General features: G+C 33.7%; 3 protein-coding genes and 1 non-coding gene across 6 annotated transcripts; 1 reads left to right on the top strand and 3 right to left on the bottom strand.

The window, feature by feature from the left end:
• The first annotated feature begins 393 nt into the window (after nt 1-393).
• On the top strand, nt 394-6,856 carry LOC148193439 (putative CoA ligase CCL6). Of its 3 annotated transcripts, XM_088098186.1 has the most exons (20): nt 469-485; nt 589-796; nt 1,194-1,257; nt 1,659-1,748; nt 1,835-1,891; nt 2,255-2,303; nt 2,451-2,527; nt 2,925-2,961; nt 3,056-3,150; nt 3,276-3,440; nt 3,743-3,853; nt 3,937-4,024; nt 4,171-4,237; nt 4,318-4,393; nt 4,464-4,581; nt 4,827-5,072; nt 5,555-5,694; nt 5,837-6,019; nt 6,353-6,472; nt 6,608-6,856. In XM_088098186.1, the coding sequence occupies exons 2-20, from the start codon at nt 648-650 to the stop codon at nt 6,644-6,646; spliced, it is 1,971 nt and encodes a 656-aa protein (XP_087954312.1). In that variant the 5' UTR covers nt 469-485; nt 589-647; the 3' UTR covers nt 6,647-6,856. The 3 variants fall into 3 exon arrangements, with proteins under 3 accessions (XP_087954311.1, XP_087954312.1, XP_087954313.1); XM_088098185.1 differs by having other exon boundaries at nt 394-796; XM_088098187.1 differs by lacking the exons at nt 469-485; nt 589-796; nt 2,255-2,303 and having other exon boundaries at nt 1,208-1,257.
• Nucleotides 976-1,049, bottom strand: TRNAI-AAU (transfer RNA isoleucine (anticodon AAU)). Its single transcript has one exon. It is a non-coding gene; the product is annotated as a tRNA-Ile (tRNA).
• Nucleotides 6,857-8,713: 1,857 nt separating the features above from the next.
• On the bottom strand, nt 8,714-11,594 carry LOC148193438 (cold-regulated 413 plasma membrane protein 2-like). Its single transcript, XM_088097931.1, has 4 exons — nt 11,394-11,594; nt 9,852-9,959; nt 9,688-9,758; nt 8,714-9,291 (listed from the first exon to the last, which is right to left on the bottom strand). Exons 1-4 carry the CDS (start codon nt 11,558-11,560, stop codon nt 9,038-9,040), a joined length of 600 nt encoding a protein of 199 aa, XP_087954057.1. The 5' UTR covers nt 11,561-11,594; the 3' UTR covers nt 8,714-9,037.
• A 4,058-nt stretch (nt 11,595-15,652) lies between these two features.
• Nucleotides 15,653-17,474, bottom strand: LOC148193437 (allene oxide synthase 1, chloroplastic-like). The gene is made up of 2 exons (XM_088099741.1): nt 16,593-17,474; nt 15,653-16,502 (listed from the first exon to the last, which is right to left on the bottom strand). The coding sequence occupies exons 1-2, from the start codon at nt 17,356-17,358 to the stop codon at nt 15,826-15,828; spliced, it is 1,443 nt and encodes a 480-aa protein (XP_087955867.1). The 5' UTR covers nt 17,359-17,474; the 3' UTR covers nt 15,653-15,825.
• Nucleotides 17,475-18,116: the final 642 nt, after the last annotated feature.

Genomic DNA, 18,116 nt, shown 5'->3' with positions numbered 1-18,116 from the left:
TTAAGTTATAATATTCTAAGAAAAGTATAATTAAATGCAGCAGATTAAAATATAGTTATATCCAGCAATTAGAAGAGCATGATTCTGGAACAAATTTCAATTCTTTTGTTTCTAAGTACCATTTCAATTATTGAAAAGTTTACAAAGTGATCGAAACCCTAAATTTAGGGAAAGTTGTAAAATTTTGATGTAATTTACTCATACATGGTATACACAAAGTATCAATACTGTGTTTTTTTAGCAACTTCTCTTAATCAGTAACTCACCAAGCACTAACCAGTGTTACGTAATTATGTTAAAAACGCTGCATCAAAACCCACTAATTAAGTATTCTTCTACTTTTGGTTTTCTTGACAAAAGCTGATAGCAGAAGAAAACTGTAAAGTTGTGTCAATGAGAGATAAAGGAAAGGCATGAGCTTTGCACCAAACTTTGACGGCCAAAATAAATGCAGAAGAAAACACTAAACCCCTTTTCTTTAAAATGTAATGTTGAAATTTATTGCTTCAGCCTTCAGCTCAACCAACTCTTTTAAGGCCATGATCTGTTGTTAAATTCATCTACCATTTTCTCATACCATTCTTTCAGAGGCTTTTGGAGAAGAAAACAGCACCATTTTTTAGCAAGTATATCTTCTGTGCATAATAATGGCTGAGTTGTACACTGTGAAGGTGGAGGAGGCAAGGTTGGAAACTGATAAAAAACCTTCAGCAGGTCCTGTCTACAGGTGCATCTATGCCAGAGATGGTTTGATGGAGCTGCCTTCTCATTTTGAATCTCCATCGGACTTCTTCAGGTCACTTTCACTTTCTTTTTCAACTTTTCCTTTCTATAAACAAAAGGGTTGTCAAAGTTACAAAATTTATGCATAAAGTCTGTGTTTTGATGAAAATTATTGTTTCTAAGATTCAGCTCAAGCTATGTTCTTTCTTCATGTAAAAAAAATGACAAATTAAAAAGCTTTAAACTTCAAAATGGCCCATGCAGGTCTCGAACCTGCGACCTTCGCGTTATTAGCACGACGCTCTAACCAACTGAGCTAATAGGCCAGTTGATATATTGTTTATACTTTAGTATATTGAATCCATTACAAAACAGTGTACACTCTGCTGAGGATTTTCACAAGTGGTAGTGAGTTGTATTTGTGGTGGGGTTTGAGGATTCATTCTTAGTTTCGATGGATTCATGTGCAGGGACACGACCAAGAGGTGTCCCAGCAACCCTATGCTGGGTCGGCGTCAAAAAACGGATTTGAAGGTACCAACTTTAATGTGGTTTTGTTTCTTCTATCATTTTCTGTCAATTTCAGTTTAGTCTTAAGTTGGCACATGCCAACTTTTTGTAGCATAGCTCCTTCTGTGTTATTTATATTGAAAAAACTTAAATGCTTATAGGTAACACAGCATCAATGTTCTTCTGAGTATAAATAGAATTTTAATTTGCATAATTAAAAATTCTATTCAATATTAATGCATATTAGTGAGATAAAACTCGAACTAGTGCTAACTAGAAGTTTTTTTTTTGTCCTGGGAGCTAAATTGATAATGAACATACAAGTAAATGACACTGCTAAATTTTTTGAGGCATAGCTTAATAAAATTAAAAAAAAGAAATTGTTGCATTGGGTCAATTGTGCAATTATTGGTTTGATTTTGCAGGCTGGTCCCTATGAATGGATGACATATCAGGAGGCTTATGATGCTTCCATTCGAATTGGTTCAGCCATGAAGAGCCGTGGTGTCAATCCTGTAATCAATCTTGCTTTTTTTAAGATACTATTTATGGAGAAAAATATATTTGCAATTCATCTAACTCTGTGCTTTTATTCCACAAGGGAGACCGATGTGGCATATATGGGTCTAACTGCCCTGAATGGATCCTTGCAATGGAGGTATGACACTGAATTTGGAGGAGAAATTGCACTTAAGCAGTTATCATATTACCTTAATCACAACCACGGACAAAACTAAAATGAGTAGTTATTTTATTCATGAGAAATGCTAAAAGCACATTCTTTCCAGTTAGAGAAGTGCACTTATTATATTTAGGGATGTACACTGGAAATTCATTCAACTATTAAAGATTTTGAGTTTGTAAAGCATGTTCTGCTAGCATTTGTCTCTTTTTCCTAGCTATAATTTGGCAACTAAAAAGTTCACTGACCTTGTTTGTATTATTGTTCTTCACTTAACATCACAAGAGTTGATTATTCCAATGGGACTCGAGTGGCTTGATTCAAATTTGCTGTTTGCAGGCTTGCAATAGCTACGCAGTAACATATGTTCCATTATATGACACCCTGGGTTTGTGTTTTGTTCCTTTTTCAAATCATTCTCAATGTGTTTGCTTTTATTTGTTCAAACCAAAGAAAAACTCAAGAGTTTATCATGTGCCTTTTGTGCTCATGTTGTCGTCCAGCTAGAATGTATCTTTAAATTTACGTCTAACAGGTCCCAATGCTGTGGAGTTTATCATAAACCATGCTGAAGTTTCGATGGCATTTGTACAGGATAGCAAGATTCCTTCTGTAAGTTCCATCATATTCTTGGTGCACACATCTTCTATTGTTTCCTTGGATGAAATTTTATTTTAGTCAGATGCACACACCTTCAACATATAATTGTTTCAGTTAATGATCAACTAGTTTTCTAATAAATCGTAGGATGAGAAAGTAGTTTTCAGTTTTTAAAATGAGTTATATAAATTTACTTTCTAATATTTCTGTTACTTGCTTAAAGCAGTAGTAATCATATATTCTATTCTAAGCTGACAGAATGCTGCACATACTGCTAGCGCTTTTAACATTTCTATTTAGTGTAGTTCTTGTTATATTTTAAGTTATCCATAAGTGTCTTGAAGATAATTAGCTTATTATGTCCTTGTCCTCTTACCCTATTCCTATTAAAGCAAAACCGTTTCCACAGGTTTTGTCATGCCTTGGTCGCTGTTCAAATCTTAAAAGTAAGTCAATTGTGTCTATTTTGTTCCTGTTACTGGTAGTTGGAGGGTTTTTCATCTTTTAATGGTAACAAGCCTCTTTAATTTACTGGTGTAGCTATTGTGTGTTTCGGTAATGTTCTAACTGGACAAAAGAAGGAAGCTGAGGAGCTTGGCGTATCTTGCTTCTCGTGGGAAGAGTTTCTTAAGTTGGTAAGAACCTGAGGAACCTGATTCTTAATTTCATGTTGATGTTTATAATTGAGAGCAATAACCATTTCAATTGAGTAACAGGACAAATATATTTTAATATTTAATTGTGTATGTCATCTTTCCAGGGAGATCTGGATTCAGACATACCACTGAAAAAGAAGACTGACATATGCACAATCATGTATACAAGTGGAACAACGGGTGAACCCAAAGGTGTCATTATTAAGAATGAGGCTTTCATGGCTCAAGTGTTGTCTATTGACCAAATGCTTGAATTAACTGACAAAGCGGTATGATAATAACTTTTCTCACTGATTTCATTTTATATTTTTTTCAAGTCAGTAAAAAATCTGCCACCCCACCCTGTCAGAAAAACTTTTGTTAGTTGTCATTTTTGTTTTCTGTTTATTTGTTTACAATTGAGTGAGAAAAGTAATGCCTGTTCTTGAATTATGCTAGAGAAAGTAAAGCTCATGTAATGTGTTAGTTATATTCTAGTATAAGCTGATGAATGATGAAGAAAAACACTTGTTTATCCTCTTTATATATTGATATGTGCTCACAAAACAGATGAATTATGTATTATTGATAGGGGACAGAAGACGATGTGTACTTCTCTTTCCTTCCTCTTGCTCATGTATATGACCAGATAATGGAGACCTATTGGGTTTATAGGGGTTCTTCAATTGGATTTTGGCAAGGAGTAAGTTCCTTTTATTAAGTTGTGGCTCATTGAATCTCTAATGTTGTCTCACTGAATTTCTTTTTTCATGTCAAATCTTGCAGGATGTCAGGTTCTTAATGGAAGATGTTCAGGTGCTGAAACCAACAATATTTTGTGGTGTCCCTAGAATTTATGACCGTGTTTATGCTAGTAAGACTATAATATTCTCGTACTATTGCTCTTATCTTGGTGTGGGATATAATGTTCTAAGTACTGAATTTAAGCTCTTTGTGCTCTTGTAATTACCATCTAAAATGTTCATTAAGTACTACTGACTATAAGTTTTGCACTTGAAGGCATCAAAAGCAAAATTTCATCTACAGGAGCACTGCGAAGTACATTGTTTCAATATGCATATAGCTAGTATGTACTACAATCATACCTACCCCTTTAAACTTCTACTCTTCTATCATAATTCAACCTAATGCATATTCTACTGACAGCAAGTTGGGATATATGGAGAAGGGTCTTCCCCAAGACAAAGCAGCACCTTTGTTTGATAAGCTTGTGTTTGATAAGGTATGTCATTTTATTCTGTGTCTCTTATTCATAAATTCATTTGAAAATTGAAATATTGGTTTTATGGTAGATAAAACAAGCATTAGGTGGACGCGTTCGTCTTCTGTTATCGGGAGCTGCTCCTTTGGCCAGGCACGTGGAGGAGTTTTTCAGGGTTACTTTTGGAGCTACTATGCTGCAAGGATATGGTAGTTGAATCTTTTGCTAAAACGTACTGGTGGATTGTTTTACGCCATTTTAATGACAACTGTTCAATACAATATTTTAAGAAATGGTTCAGTTATGTTAATCTGTTGCACAATTTTGGCATGTTTTTTTTTTTGGTTCTTAAATGCATTCTATAGCAGTTTTCACATGTTAATCCTAATCAATTTGATTATTTGTGTGTATGTCATTCAATTATGCCATGCTTATTATCATTTTGATGTGACAGGTCTTACTGAAAGTTGTGGTGGGTGTCTCACTGCAATAAGCAATGTGTTTTCTATGATGGGAACAATTGGAGTCCCTACAACGACCATTGAGGCCAGGCTTGAATCTGTGCCAGAGATGGGCTATGATGCACTCTCCACTGAAGCCCGTGGAGAAATTTGCCTGAGAGGGAATACCTTGTTCTCTGGTTACCACAAGCGTCAAGATCTTACTGAAGAAGTTCTGGTTGATGGTTGGTTTCATACAGGTAATTGCTCATGTTTTTGTGGATTAAACATTGGTTTAAAATGTCAATGAAGAGTTCCCTTTCTCCAAACTTCTGTAGGATTCTCCATTTAAGGATTTAGTGTTTAGTTGTTTAGATTAGACACCACTCAGAGTCATGTAAACTGCTACTAGATAGAATGACACACATACAATCAAAAGAGTTTTATGTTATGAAATTAACAATTTCCCAATATGCTGAGTGAAATCTTGTGTTGAAATGGTCAAGGGGGTTTACATTGAAAATTGAGCAATATAAAAGGATCTTCATAAAATAATTAGTTCAACAATTGTTATTAAATTTGAAATCCCAGTGAAGAAGGAACACAGGAGATCAAGTTGAGGAGTTTTGTCACGAACTTCTGACATTCTCCCTCTTTGATTTTATTTCCTTGCATACTGATTGTAGTTGTTAATTTCCCCCTAAATGCCAATTGTTTTGGAATATTTGGAAAATCATTACAGGTGACATTGGAGAATGGCAGCCAAATGGAGCCATGAAAATTATTGACAGAAAAAAGAATATCTTTAAATTGTCTCAAGGAGAATATGTTGCTGTGGAGAATATTGAAAACAAGTATTTACAGTGCCCCCTTATAACATCGGTATGCTTCTGCTTCAATGATAGAACATTCAGTAAATTTATAGCTACATGAATTATGTAGGATGCCTAGTTTTGATGGGAAAGTGGACTTACAAATTCCTCAATTCTCAAATATATGTGTAATTCTTTTTATTCTCATGCAGATTTGGGTCTATGGAAACAGTTTTGAATCTTTTTTGGTGGCAGTGGTGGTCCCTGAAAGAAAGGCCCTTGAGGATTGGGCAGTGAAGAATAATTATACAGATGATTTTAAATCTTTATATGAAAACCCGAAGGCAAGAAAATACATTTTGGATGAGCTCAACAGCACTGGTCAGAAACACCAAGTATGTGCCTTGAAAACCGAATTCCATGAATTTAGTTTCGAGTAAACTCGAACTAGTCCTTGAGATTAGAGGGTCATGAAATACTTTGTTCATTTCTAGCTTTTCAAAGTGTCATTCACTTTAATTTTTTTCCCTTTGATTTCAGTGTTGGTTTGCACTAAAAAAGGACTAAAAATAGAATGCCTAATAATACAAGGCTTTTGAAATCATGGGGATTAACTTACTGAACCCAAATAATCTCAAGGAATAAGCTTACTCGTTTAGTTTCAGTCGTGGTGTTATACTGTATTTTGATCTTGCTGGTTTAATTTGACGTTGTTGATATTCTCTCAGCTTAGAGGTTTTGAAATGCTAAAAGCAGTTCACCTTGAACCAATTCCCTTTGACATGGAGAGAGATCTGATAACTCCAACATTCAAGTTGAAGAGACCGCAGTTGCTCAAGCACTACAAGGTTTGTTTCATGTTCTGTGATCGATATTACTTGTTTCCTTAACTTCTCCAATCAGTAAGTACGGTTTATGGTTTGCCAAAATGTGCACCACATTTGGCTAAATAAAATCTCACTCTTGGGCAACATCAATTACAGGATTGTATTGATCAACTATACAAGGAAGCAAAGGCATAGATGACCCGATCCATATTATATGCAATTATGATGATTTGGACAGTTTCCACATAAAACCATTTTGCTATTTTTTGTACACTTTGGTTCATTCATTAGTGAAGTGAATAGCTGCAAACAAAACCTTATATTAGTAACAACTAAGCATATCCACTATCCATTCATTCTTAAGAAGATTACAAATGATCATTTGAAATTCCGATAGATTTGATATTTCGTGGCTTTGGAACTTCTGCTTCTTTGTTTCATTATTTCATTTTTGTTTCATTATTTCATTTTGGGTCTAGTAGTGTCTTCTTTTACAATGAAAAAAAAAACTGTTCGCCTGAACTAAACTAAAACTTAATTCAGACAATAATCAATAATAATAAGATATTAATTTTATTAAGATTTCTTTAATATTTTTCATATTTATCGTTCATCATCATTATACGATGAGACAAATAGAACTTTACCCTATGCAGTTTTACAAAAAAAAATCTCATTAACTAGGACCCTTACCTAAACTATCTTTCTGGAAATAAATAAATTAAGCAATTAAAGTAATGACTATTTTCCCGTTGTCTTGCCCTGGTTTTCATTAATTAAATTAGGTACATTTCAAAAAGAATAAATATAAAAATTTAACTCCGAGAAAGAAAACTTGTATACTTAGATTTTTGGGATGTGCATATATAAGAATGAAAAATCTAGATTATACAATCTTACATTATCACTTAATTACCTAAAATTTTATAAACAAAACGTTCCCTTAAAATTTAATAAGATATATTTATTTTTTACAGTGATAAGTTTTGTCATGCAAATTATTGGATTAATATTTTAAGGTGCGCATTTTTCCAAAGTAAAGAACAAAAGAAATTAAATAATCAGAGAAAAGAGATAGAAAAGGCATGATGATGGTACAATCCAAGTCAGAGTGTGCGAGAGAAAAAACTCATCAAGCAGAGGTAACTAGCAGATAAGCAGTTTCAGGTAGTTAACTAAACTGCAAATATAAAAGGTTTAGGATTTTTAAATTGAACTACTACAATTCAGATTTTGTTTTTAATTTTTCTAATAGTATAGACAATCCATAGTTCAGTACAAAGTTAATTTTTCCTAATCCTACTCTCGTGTAGCCTATTTCAGGGTAATGCTGGATCTGCACTATTTTCATGTCTCTCTTGACCTCTTGTTACCAATGCTTTGAATATTCTTGGCAGAAATTATACTTTTTGAAGTGTGATAAAGATAAAAAACAATCCAACATAAAAAAGTTGCAGCTACTTTTAGAGTTTCCATACTTGGCATGACACTAGTACAAATTCAGAAAATCCTTTAGTACTATGAACTCCAGATTCTTAAACAATGAAAAAATATTTGTCATACCCGTGTTGGATACTCCTTGAATACTTCCATATACATCCGAACAATTTAATATCTTTTTTTCTTTAAATTTTTAATTTCCCCCCAGAAACTTATAGGGTATCTTGAAATAATTTTAGGCACGTAAATGCATTCTGAAAGTATATTATTTATAGGGTACCTAAATCCGACATTAACTAATATGGAACATTGGGTGTCGTATTTAAGTGTTTGATTCTCTCTCTTTAGTAGCTAATTTTTTAGGATGAGTTTCTCAAATGTTTGAGAATTCATCAGTATTAAATTCATCTTCTTTTTTATTTTTTTTAAGGAAATGAATTGGATATTCCCAAATAGTAAGTAGTGACAAGATTATGGAGGGCAACGATCATAGATATTTTTTTATAATTGTGATCATTGTAGATATGAACTAATGAAAAAAGCATTAATATCTGTTTATATATCAGTAATTCTACATCTTTATGAAATATTTTATAACTTTTTGTTAATGTATGCATGGTCATGTCCTATCTTAAATTTAAAAAAAAAATGTTGTGTTGCTGTGTTTATCGTATTCGTGTCTTACTAAGTGCATAGGGTTCATATCATATCTCGAGTGTCTTGACATTGTTATTTCATTAGGCATTTTTTGTTTACATGCTCGTAGGGAATTCTGTTGTAGTTTCTAGGACTGCATTTTCTGGAAACAAAATGGTGTAATAATGCAGAGCAGAAATAAATGTAAATTTATATTACAACCCACAGGTAAGAGTACAACGGTTTCCCTAAATCATACATGATTTGTGAATACTCGACAGCTAAAACGATACCACAAGAATCATCTTCATCTTCTTTTGTTTTTTTACATTCCATGAAACCCAAAAATCTCAGTGAGATTTGATTCCACTGTTTTAAACATGCTAACTTCACGACAGGTCAATCATAAAACAATGCAAGGTGTTTACAGATATCAAGATCCAACGAATGAATGGTAGAGAAAACAATTGTTTTAATTCACACATATCAACCAAGTCCAAGTGATGGTTCCTAAAAAAGTATGACCACCAACGCCCAGATGGGATAGACCAACAGAAGTATTATGCCAACGGAATTTGATATGCCATGGGCTTTAGTGAAGGAGTTTCTAAAACCACCAGAAGCCCGAATATGTTCTTGCAGCAGATAGCATGCAATGATGAGACACACTACCACCCCAACAATGTCGCTTCTAAAGGTGTTTGCAAATAGAGAAGGAGCTACAACGATAAGAAGAATCAAAGCACCCGGCAATTCCAGCCAATCTGCAGTAACAATCATACCTGGTTACTAACCTTACACTTAATTCTAAGCACTGAGTAACCAGATCGATAAAACTTAAGATTTGCGTTCTTAATTATTTTTATTTAAGTATGATTCTCCAATCGAGATTGAAATTTCATTTTGATAATTTAAGCAAACTTTTATTATGCCGATTAACATTATTTTTTATTGAAAAAATGACACTAAAAACAGTTAAGGATTTCTATACAAGGTTTGTGAAAAAAAAGCATTGACTTGGTCACTTTGTTTGGAATGACAGTGACCATCAATAGGGGATAGCAGCAAAATAGTTGCGTTTTCTAAAGTTCAATCAATGGGTATCGTCACAGTGTTTCAGCACTCAGGGTATTACTACATTGTGAGCAGTTATAGCATACCAGGGAAGTGTCTTGGAATGAAAAGGCGCAATACAACAGCAATAACAGCAATCCATTTTCCAATCTCTCCCCTGCACAAGTAGAATGGTAACAGAAAGGAAATTCAATACTAGAGAAAACGAAGGTACAAAATTGATCTGAAATAAGCGTAATAGTCTAATCACCTGAAGACGGCAAAAATTATCGAAGGCAAGCTGAAGAAAATATATGGAATGAGTAGTCCTGTGAGAATATTAGTCCTCCAGTTTGTACGATCCAAAATTAACAGATAACTGCAAACAACATGATAAAATAATCGGTGAAGTCACTCAAAAACTAGAAAGTGAACACCTAGTAGTACCTGTCAGAAAGAATGTGCTTAACTGTTTATGTTTAAAAAAAAAACTAATATCAAGTAACTTCAATTACTGTTTTTGCTTATAGAGTCAGTGTCTCTCACAGCATTGACTAATGAGGGTTTGGCACCAACTACTACAACATCAATTGTCCCATTGAAAGTTAAATGAATACAGCTTTCAAAAGTTTTGGTTGCACTTCCTCTTGGGATAAAACAAAATTTACCTGTTCTGAATAACCTTAAAGACAAACTATACTATAAGATATTGAGGTAATCAACATGGGGAGGGAGATAAGATGGTGGACCTCCTATAGCTTTAATAATATCTTGACTATTGGATGAATCTTATCCACACTCATAACTCATTCCACCCACTTTTAGTAAAGCAACTTGTCTTGTTTGGAAACAATCTATTGCTCTATTATAATTATTTGCATCAATATTGTTATTATATTAAAAAGAAACAGAGCATAGCAACCCATTATACACATGATTATAAAGTTATTTAAAAGAAATCATTTCCCTGGAGTTAATTGTGTACTGTAAAATTCATGATGAGTTATATCAATTTTACAGTTTTTCAATCAATCTAATTAAGGTCATCATAGAAAAATACATCGAATCAACATAATCGTTTTTTCATAACCTCAACCAATCCAATAACTGGTTCATAGCACATCATCCAAATAATTTCTGTACCTAAACAAATTCTCAACGACCCGATTAAAGAGTTTGAATGCATTATTTTACCATTCTTTAAAAGTAAAAGCAAACGGATTTACCTTCTTTTATATTACTATACAATGATATATTACAAGACAAAGTCATACTATAATTACTACTTTTACAGATCTCAGCAGCATCTTTATAAATTCATTCTATCCAGTTTCCACATGATCCATAAATCATCCGAGTGATAAAGATAAAAAGGTGACTAGTGTTATATGTGTGTGTGCGTGTTATATATATATATATATATATATATATATATATATATATATATATATATATATATATATATATATATATATATATATATATTTATTTATTTATATTTATATGTAGTGTACAACAAATACGGAAGATGAAAACAATATACAAAATGAGTAAACATCCAACTAACTTATCCTTGATTAAAAATTCATGAAAATGAATCTTTCAAAAAATTATCCGTGTATATATAAGTTGTTTTTCCGGATGCAGAGACATACTTTATAAGAATAATTTATAAGTAATTAAATGAAGTTGATTTACGATAAAATTTTAGTCAGAAAACTTCAAGGCAGCTTTAATGAGTTTAGGAATTTCGTGATTAGAGAAAGACATAGCAGATATGGATAGTAGTAAACAGAGTGAGAAGAGTACGTACATAGCAGCAATGGCAGCAATCAATCCGAAAAAAGAAGCTCCAAAGCCTATGCCACCAAGTTTGACCACGTGATTGGCTAATTGATTAGCAGCTACACTTAGGTCTCTGAAATCAGAATTGATCAATTGCACAACTGCTTCTTCTTCAAAACCCATTTTCTTCATCATTTTTTTTCTTTGCAGCCGAGAAGATGCAGAAGAGAGCAGAGATCGTGGTTTGGCAAGGGAAGAGATGAGGATCTGCATAATATACGTGCAGGAGTTGCAATTAGTCAAAGGACACGTGGAGCGTAACGATTTGGTAATGATGTAAGCGGATATGGACGCGCTGGCGTGCGAGTGTATCACAGCTGCTTTTGCTTACTCTAGCAATCCCTTATCAGGAAAGAAAATTCCAGTATCTGTCCGCACTGTAGTCACATGATCTAACTCTTGTATATGATTAGATTAAATTAAATTATATGATTAGATTAAATTATACCTAATAAAACAGTTATAGACGGGATTTAGTTAATTTAATAATGTGAACACGTATATCCAAATATGTTTTGTGTACAAGAGCAATCGACACATGGTGCCATGTGCGTTATTTATTTATTTATTCAGAACAGCTTTTGAAGAGACCGCGTGTGGTGTCGGCCACGTGGCAACACGAACCTCCCTCCTGCCATTTGGGTCAACAACACGTCCCGTTGGGCCGACTCAACAGCCTGCATTTTTTTTTGGGCCTTACTCGTTTTTTTTGTTTGAATTGGTTTTGTGCCGACAGTGTATTGTGTATAAATATAATAATATAATAATATAATAATGCGAAATGATTGGGTTAATAATGAATTCTTTGCTGAATATTAAATATTCAGAAACGACGTGGTTTAGCTGATTAGACGGGACAGGTGCATGAGGCACTATTATGAAAATGTTTAAGGTGTTATAATTTGAGTTGGATAAGTTATTATTGACGGTTAATTATTAGCATAAACAACATTAGTTTAATCAAATATGACAGGTGTAAGAAGGTGATGGATGAATGGAGATCTGACAGCATCTGTTATGTGGATGCTTCATTATGACATTCTTTAATAATGACATTGTCACTGCTATTTTCACTTACTCATCACTTCATTTCCAACCAAACATGTCTGTCATTTTCTTCGCATTCAATCACTTTCTTGGTTCTAACTTTTCAATCTTATCTCGATTCTCACCTGAACCAAAAGACTAAACAAACTTCTCTGTATATATGTGAACAGATATAAAATCCTGATAGATTAAATAAAGGTAGTTTTACCATAACAAAGAAAGAATATTGGGATTAATAATATATGCATCAAATATTTATCTCTGATTACGAACAATACAGACTTATCAAACTAAAACACATGATTGACGACGTAAAAAGGGATTTCAAAATAATTTGCATGAACTTTCAATAAATCATTTTCGCACCAAGTTATTTCTCCAAAGAAATCTACTGGTCTTTTAACAAAATATCAAATGGTAAAATCCTAATAATTGAATATAATTATAAATTTTGCCTCTGTTCAAAGAGGTTCAATTCTAACAATTTGTTTATTAATATATAGAGGTAGTAAGTTTGGTCATACTTTAGTCTTTCAAAAATGGATTGGACGTAAAAATATATTGAGTTTTAGAACAAGATTTATCAAACTGTCAAAGTTGTTAGTCTGGTCAGACTAGTGAATTGAAACGAGCTTATGTCGAGTTATTGAGCTGAAACGGGTTCATGCCGAACTGTTAAATTGAAACAGATTCATGTAGGTTGATGTTGAAACATGCTAATGTCGGATTGATACATGATTGATGTTGGGCTGCATTTGAATAAATTATTACTTATTTGAATATAACATCACTTCCTAATTTGAATTTTACAATATAACACAACATGTTCATACATTAAATATTTTAGGTATTCTTAATGAAGTTTAGTCTGGTTATCGAGTGGCTTGTCGAGATGGCTTGAATATTGTCATGGGTGAAGGCGAGCTTTTACATTTAGGTTTTTTTATGATGCTTGGTTATCCTGCCAAGTTGGACGGGTCACGAATGAGTGCAAGTTCCTTACATATTTAGGCTTTTTAATATGTTGAATATCGGGCTGAGCGAGACGGGTTATGTTGAACTGTCGGGTTGAAGAAGTCGTCCGGCCCAATTTTTTGGTTGGACTAATTCATTGGACTCGACCCTTTTTGCCATCTCTGTCAGTAATATGCTTTTTTAAAAAATTTCCTCCAATAACCTATTGAATGTTTTATGATACGTGATTTATATAATACAAATCAATTAGTCAAACATTTTGGAATAGTTGAACAACTTATAAATCGATATAGACAAGATGATTATTATATTAATTACTTTATTTAATATCATCTTACTCTATTAATCAGTCTAAAAAAAACTTAACATAAATCAATTAAACAATAATGTTAAGACACGATTAAGCCAATTAGAAAGTGATAAGTGAAAATTTATTCCAAATAATATATATATATATATATATATATTATATATATATATATAAAGTTTGGATAAGGTAATTAATTTAATTGATTACTATATTTAATTTCATTGAGCTCAAATACCTATTAACTTAAACACAGTAGTCTTTCAACAAGTACCGAAAACATTATTTAAGAGACATGTGAGGTGAATAGAAAATAAAAATAATCTGAAAAGCTATTAATAAAAAAATTAAGAGTGTTGACCGATCCAATAAAAACATAACTTATTCGTTATAATCAATTATACAAATCTCATATATTTGATTACCTATTAGCTTTATTCTTTTATGTCGTGTAGTTGGTTAATAATTCAATTGAACTTAAACTTTTTAATATGTGAGGTAGGTTTTTCTGGGTCACATTGCTTTTATATTAAAGAGTAGGCGCATGGATTATTTTTGGACAATGTGTCGTTATTATTGAGATTCAATGGCCTTAAAATATGAGAAAAAATAAGTCTAGTTTTTCTTCATCTGCTTTTAAGAAAACATGATCAATCAATCATACACCTAAATATATAAGATGCTATGTCAAAATTGTGGCCAACAATTTCTATATTTTCTAAATCAATCACGTAGATTTACAATTTTTTTGACTTTTTAAATATATTTTTTTTCACTCTTTCATTATGTTCTAACATTTTACTTCCAACTTTGATTATATCATCTTTATTTTCAACTTCTTCACTTTTGATATACATCCAATAAACGGCTTATTTTAATAACAAATAAAATAATAAATATTTTATAAAATTTAAATGATTTATATAAGTGCTATAAAAATACGATGAATGTCATTGACAACCTTAAAATATTATATTATAAAGTAGGGTCAAGTTAATCAGTAATTAAGAATAATTAATAAATATTGAATTTTATAAAAGTTCATATTTAACTATAACATTAAATGAATTTGACTTCAATAATAATGCAGTTTTACTTTATTTAAAAGATTAAAATGTTTAAAAATATAAAACAATTATAATTGATAATTTATTTGATAAACATAACACAAACTTAAAAAACAATTAAATAATAAAATGATTTTAATTTCTTTTTAACTGGTTATTTTTTATTTTAACATTGTTAAAAATTAAAATATAACTAAATGTAAAAAAACTTAAATTAATAAAGGAAAAACAAACAATTTTTTTGAAAAAAAAATCCAATATATCAACTATCAAATAATAAAGTGTTAAACATCTAAAAAATAAATAAAAAATTAAAATATGAATTTAAGACTTGAATTATATAAATTAAAAAAAATATTTTTAAAAAATCTGTTATACAAATTTATATTATTTTAATTAATGAAGTCAATTATTCCAAATTTTAACATAATCACTAATTATACTTTAAACAAATATTTCAACATAAATGTAATTAAATAAAGATTATTTATGTGTTGTTAGTATACTGGCTAGCATTTCTCATATATTTTATAGAATATTACATTAAAATAATAATAATAAATAAAATATTATAATAAAATAATAACGTGTAGAGTTGTAATTTAAGCATGAGATGAAAACGATGGGGTCAAAAGTTCTTGACGCTTAATTTTATCGTCCAAATACGCATAATAACCTTAGAACATGTTAAACATCGAAATTTACGGGTTAATTTAACGATAATGATATGATTAATGATAAATGATTAGTATAGTGTTGCTGATGTTGCTGGTTTAGCAGACAAATTAGAGCACACTCACTGATAGAAAAATATTAAAGAAAGAGAAAACGTGAAAGAAAAGGAATATATTGGATGACGAGACACCACAAAAACAAATTAAAATTTGAAACACACATCACTCTGCATGTTACAGGTAGTACTTACTCCTCTGCAGCGCGGAACAGGAAACATACTTACTTTACTTAATCCGATTTATTCAATTAATAACAGAGATTAGCGAGGGTCAGTAAGATGATTTAACCAGTGACTTGATGGTGACTTGGGGACCTAGAACCACAGGTTTAAAATCGAACGTAAAAGTATCGTATCGTAGGAAGAATTCCACCAAGTATAGCCTGCACAGGAGCACCACCAGATTCTTTGCGGGACACTGTTTATTATCCGGCGTTGGCTCCTCCGTCTCGCGACCGTTGGACCACAACACGTGGTTCAACAACTTTTCTCCATCAGGCCCAACAAACCTGTGGGCCACAAACTCCTCCGCTCTCTCAAAGATCTTAGGGTCTTTCGTAGCGAACGGCTGATATCCAAAGATCATCTCACCCTTCTTGATCACGTACGCCGCATCGTGGCTCTCCACCACAAGATCTTCCCTGGCCTTTCCGTACTGGAACGGAACCGCCGGCTCTATCCTCATCACCTCGTACACCACGGATTTAGTCAAAGTCATCCTATCCAACGCACGGAGACTCACCCCGTTTTCTTCCTTAACAACGCTCCTGATTTCCTCTGCAAGCTGTCTGTGCAAACTCTCCCCGCCCAACCCAACCCACTTCATCAGAATCGGAAACTGGTTCACCAACCCTCCCTGCGCGTTGAACCCTAACATGAACACAAGGTTGTGGCAAGCTTCGTCCCTCTTTATCCCCAACCGCTCCGCTTCGTCCAGCACGGAAGAACCTGCACATCGTAATCCGAACTAGATAAAGAAAACTTGCAACCGTAATAATAACACATTAACCGGTTCAGACTAAATGACGATCACATTACCTGCGCTGGCAAAACCCTCGCAGAGTTTCTTATAGCTGGATTTCACAGTCCACGCAGGCAAAGGGATTGTTCGGATAAGGAAATCTTCTGCGTAGTTGAAGATCCTGGGTAGACCTAGAGTGGCGAGCGGAGCGAGCTGCGCCGCGAGCCAGGTCGTGACGAGGGTGGGGCCATCGGAGCCGATTTTGGTTGCGGAGGGGTCTTGACCGGTGAGGAGACGGAAGAGGAAGTTGAAGGAGGCGGAGCCGACGGAGGTGTTGAAGTCGGCCTTGGAGGATCTCCCGGCGAGCTGGTCCTCGAGGTCAGCGAAGTGTTCTGAGAGGTTGTTGCGGAAGAGCGGGATGAAGGAGGCATGCTTGGAGGCGAGGAGGTTGAGGTAGAAGGTCTTGAGTAGCGCGTGGGAGGGCTCGGTGGTGTCCTGGAAGGCGCAGACGCGGTAGCCGCCGGTGAAGGAGGTGGAAGGCATGAAGGTGCCGTCGAGGACGTCGCGCTTGTCGACCTTGGAGTTGTCGAAGAGGATCTGGAAGGAGACGCCGTCGAGGAGAGCGATGACTTTAGGGTTTGAGGAAATGAAGGGACCGGGTGGCATGTTGGTTCTGATGACGGTTGCTTTGTACTTTTGGATTCGGTCGGCGAAGAACTTGTCGCGTCCCTGGTGGTAGAAGTAGTCGTGTCTGTCACTCATGGGTCCGAAGAAGGGGAGGCCGTAGCTTCCGGGAATCTCCTTGAGGGGAAGCTTGGTGGCGGTGGTGTCGGAAGTAGCCATGGTTGATTCAACCGTAACTTGGTGGTTAGTGTGTAGGAGGAGGGTGAGTGGAGTGAGGTATGTCTGAACAATCTATAATCTTTATAACGTTAAGTTGGCAGCGTGGACAACGTGTTCACGCTGTTTTACTATAATAACGTATTTAAAATAACACTGGTTTGCTCCATCCACCCACCCTTGGATTAGGATCATTTGTCTCCCACCTAAGACACCCTGTGCTTAACTTTTTCACCTTTTCTTATGCTTCACATTTTTTTGACACACTCTTCTATCTGTCACTCGCTTTCGCTTTCAATGGATTGCTTAGGATGTTCTAAGTTTCGCATTGTATGTTCACACTGGGATCTACAAGATATTTTAGTGAGCTATTTATAGCGTACCCTCCATTCATTTTTTCTTTTGACTTCGATAAAAATAACATAGATCGACAACCTTTTTATTTTATTTTTTTACAATTTTTTTAGAATGAAAATTTAAAATATTAACGCTTTTTTTATTAAGGGATAAAAGTTTCTGTCCATAGAAATTAAGTCGCATTCAAATTAATAGATCTGCCGAGTCATTATTGAATTGTTTCATCATGGGAAGTCTTTTGATACCTTCCTCTTGTACGAGAACTTAATGTCATCAGTTTAATCACGCAACATTTCTGAAAAAAAATAAAAATAAAAACACATGTTTTTCACAAAGTATTCTCAAGAAGTTTACTTTTAAAATTGTTAGATCTGTCGTCTTATTCTGCTGGTGTATTCTAAATG

This window comes from Vigna umbellata, chromosome 9 (assembly GCF_029865625.1).
Source record: "Vigna umbellata cultivar VRB3 chromosome 9, Vumbellata_1.0, whole genome shotgun sequence".
In the NCBI taxonomy this organism is placed as follows: domain Eukaryota; kingdom Viridiplantae; phylum Streptophyta; class Magnoliopsida; order Fabales; family Fabaceae; genus Vigna; species Vigna umbellata.
Note: the sequence above shows the minus strand (reverse complement) of the source record. Positions and strands in the feature narration are given on the sequence as shown.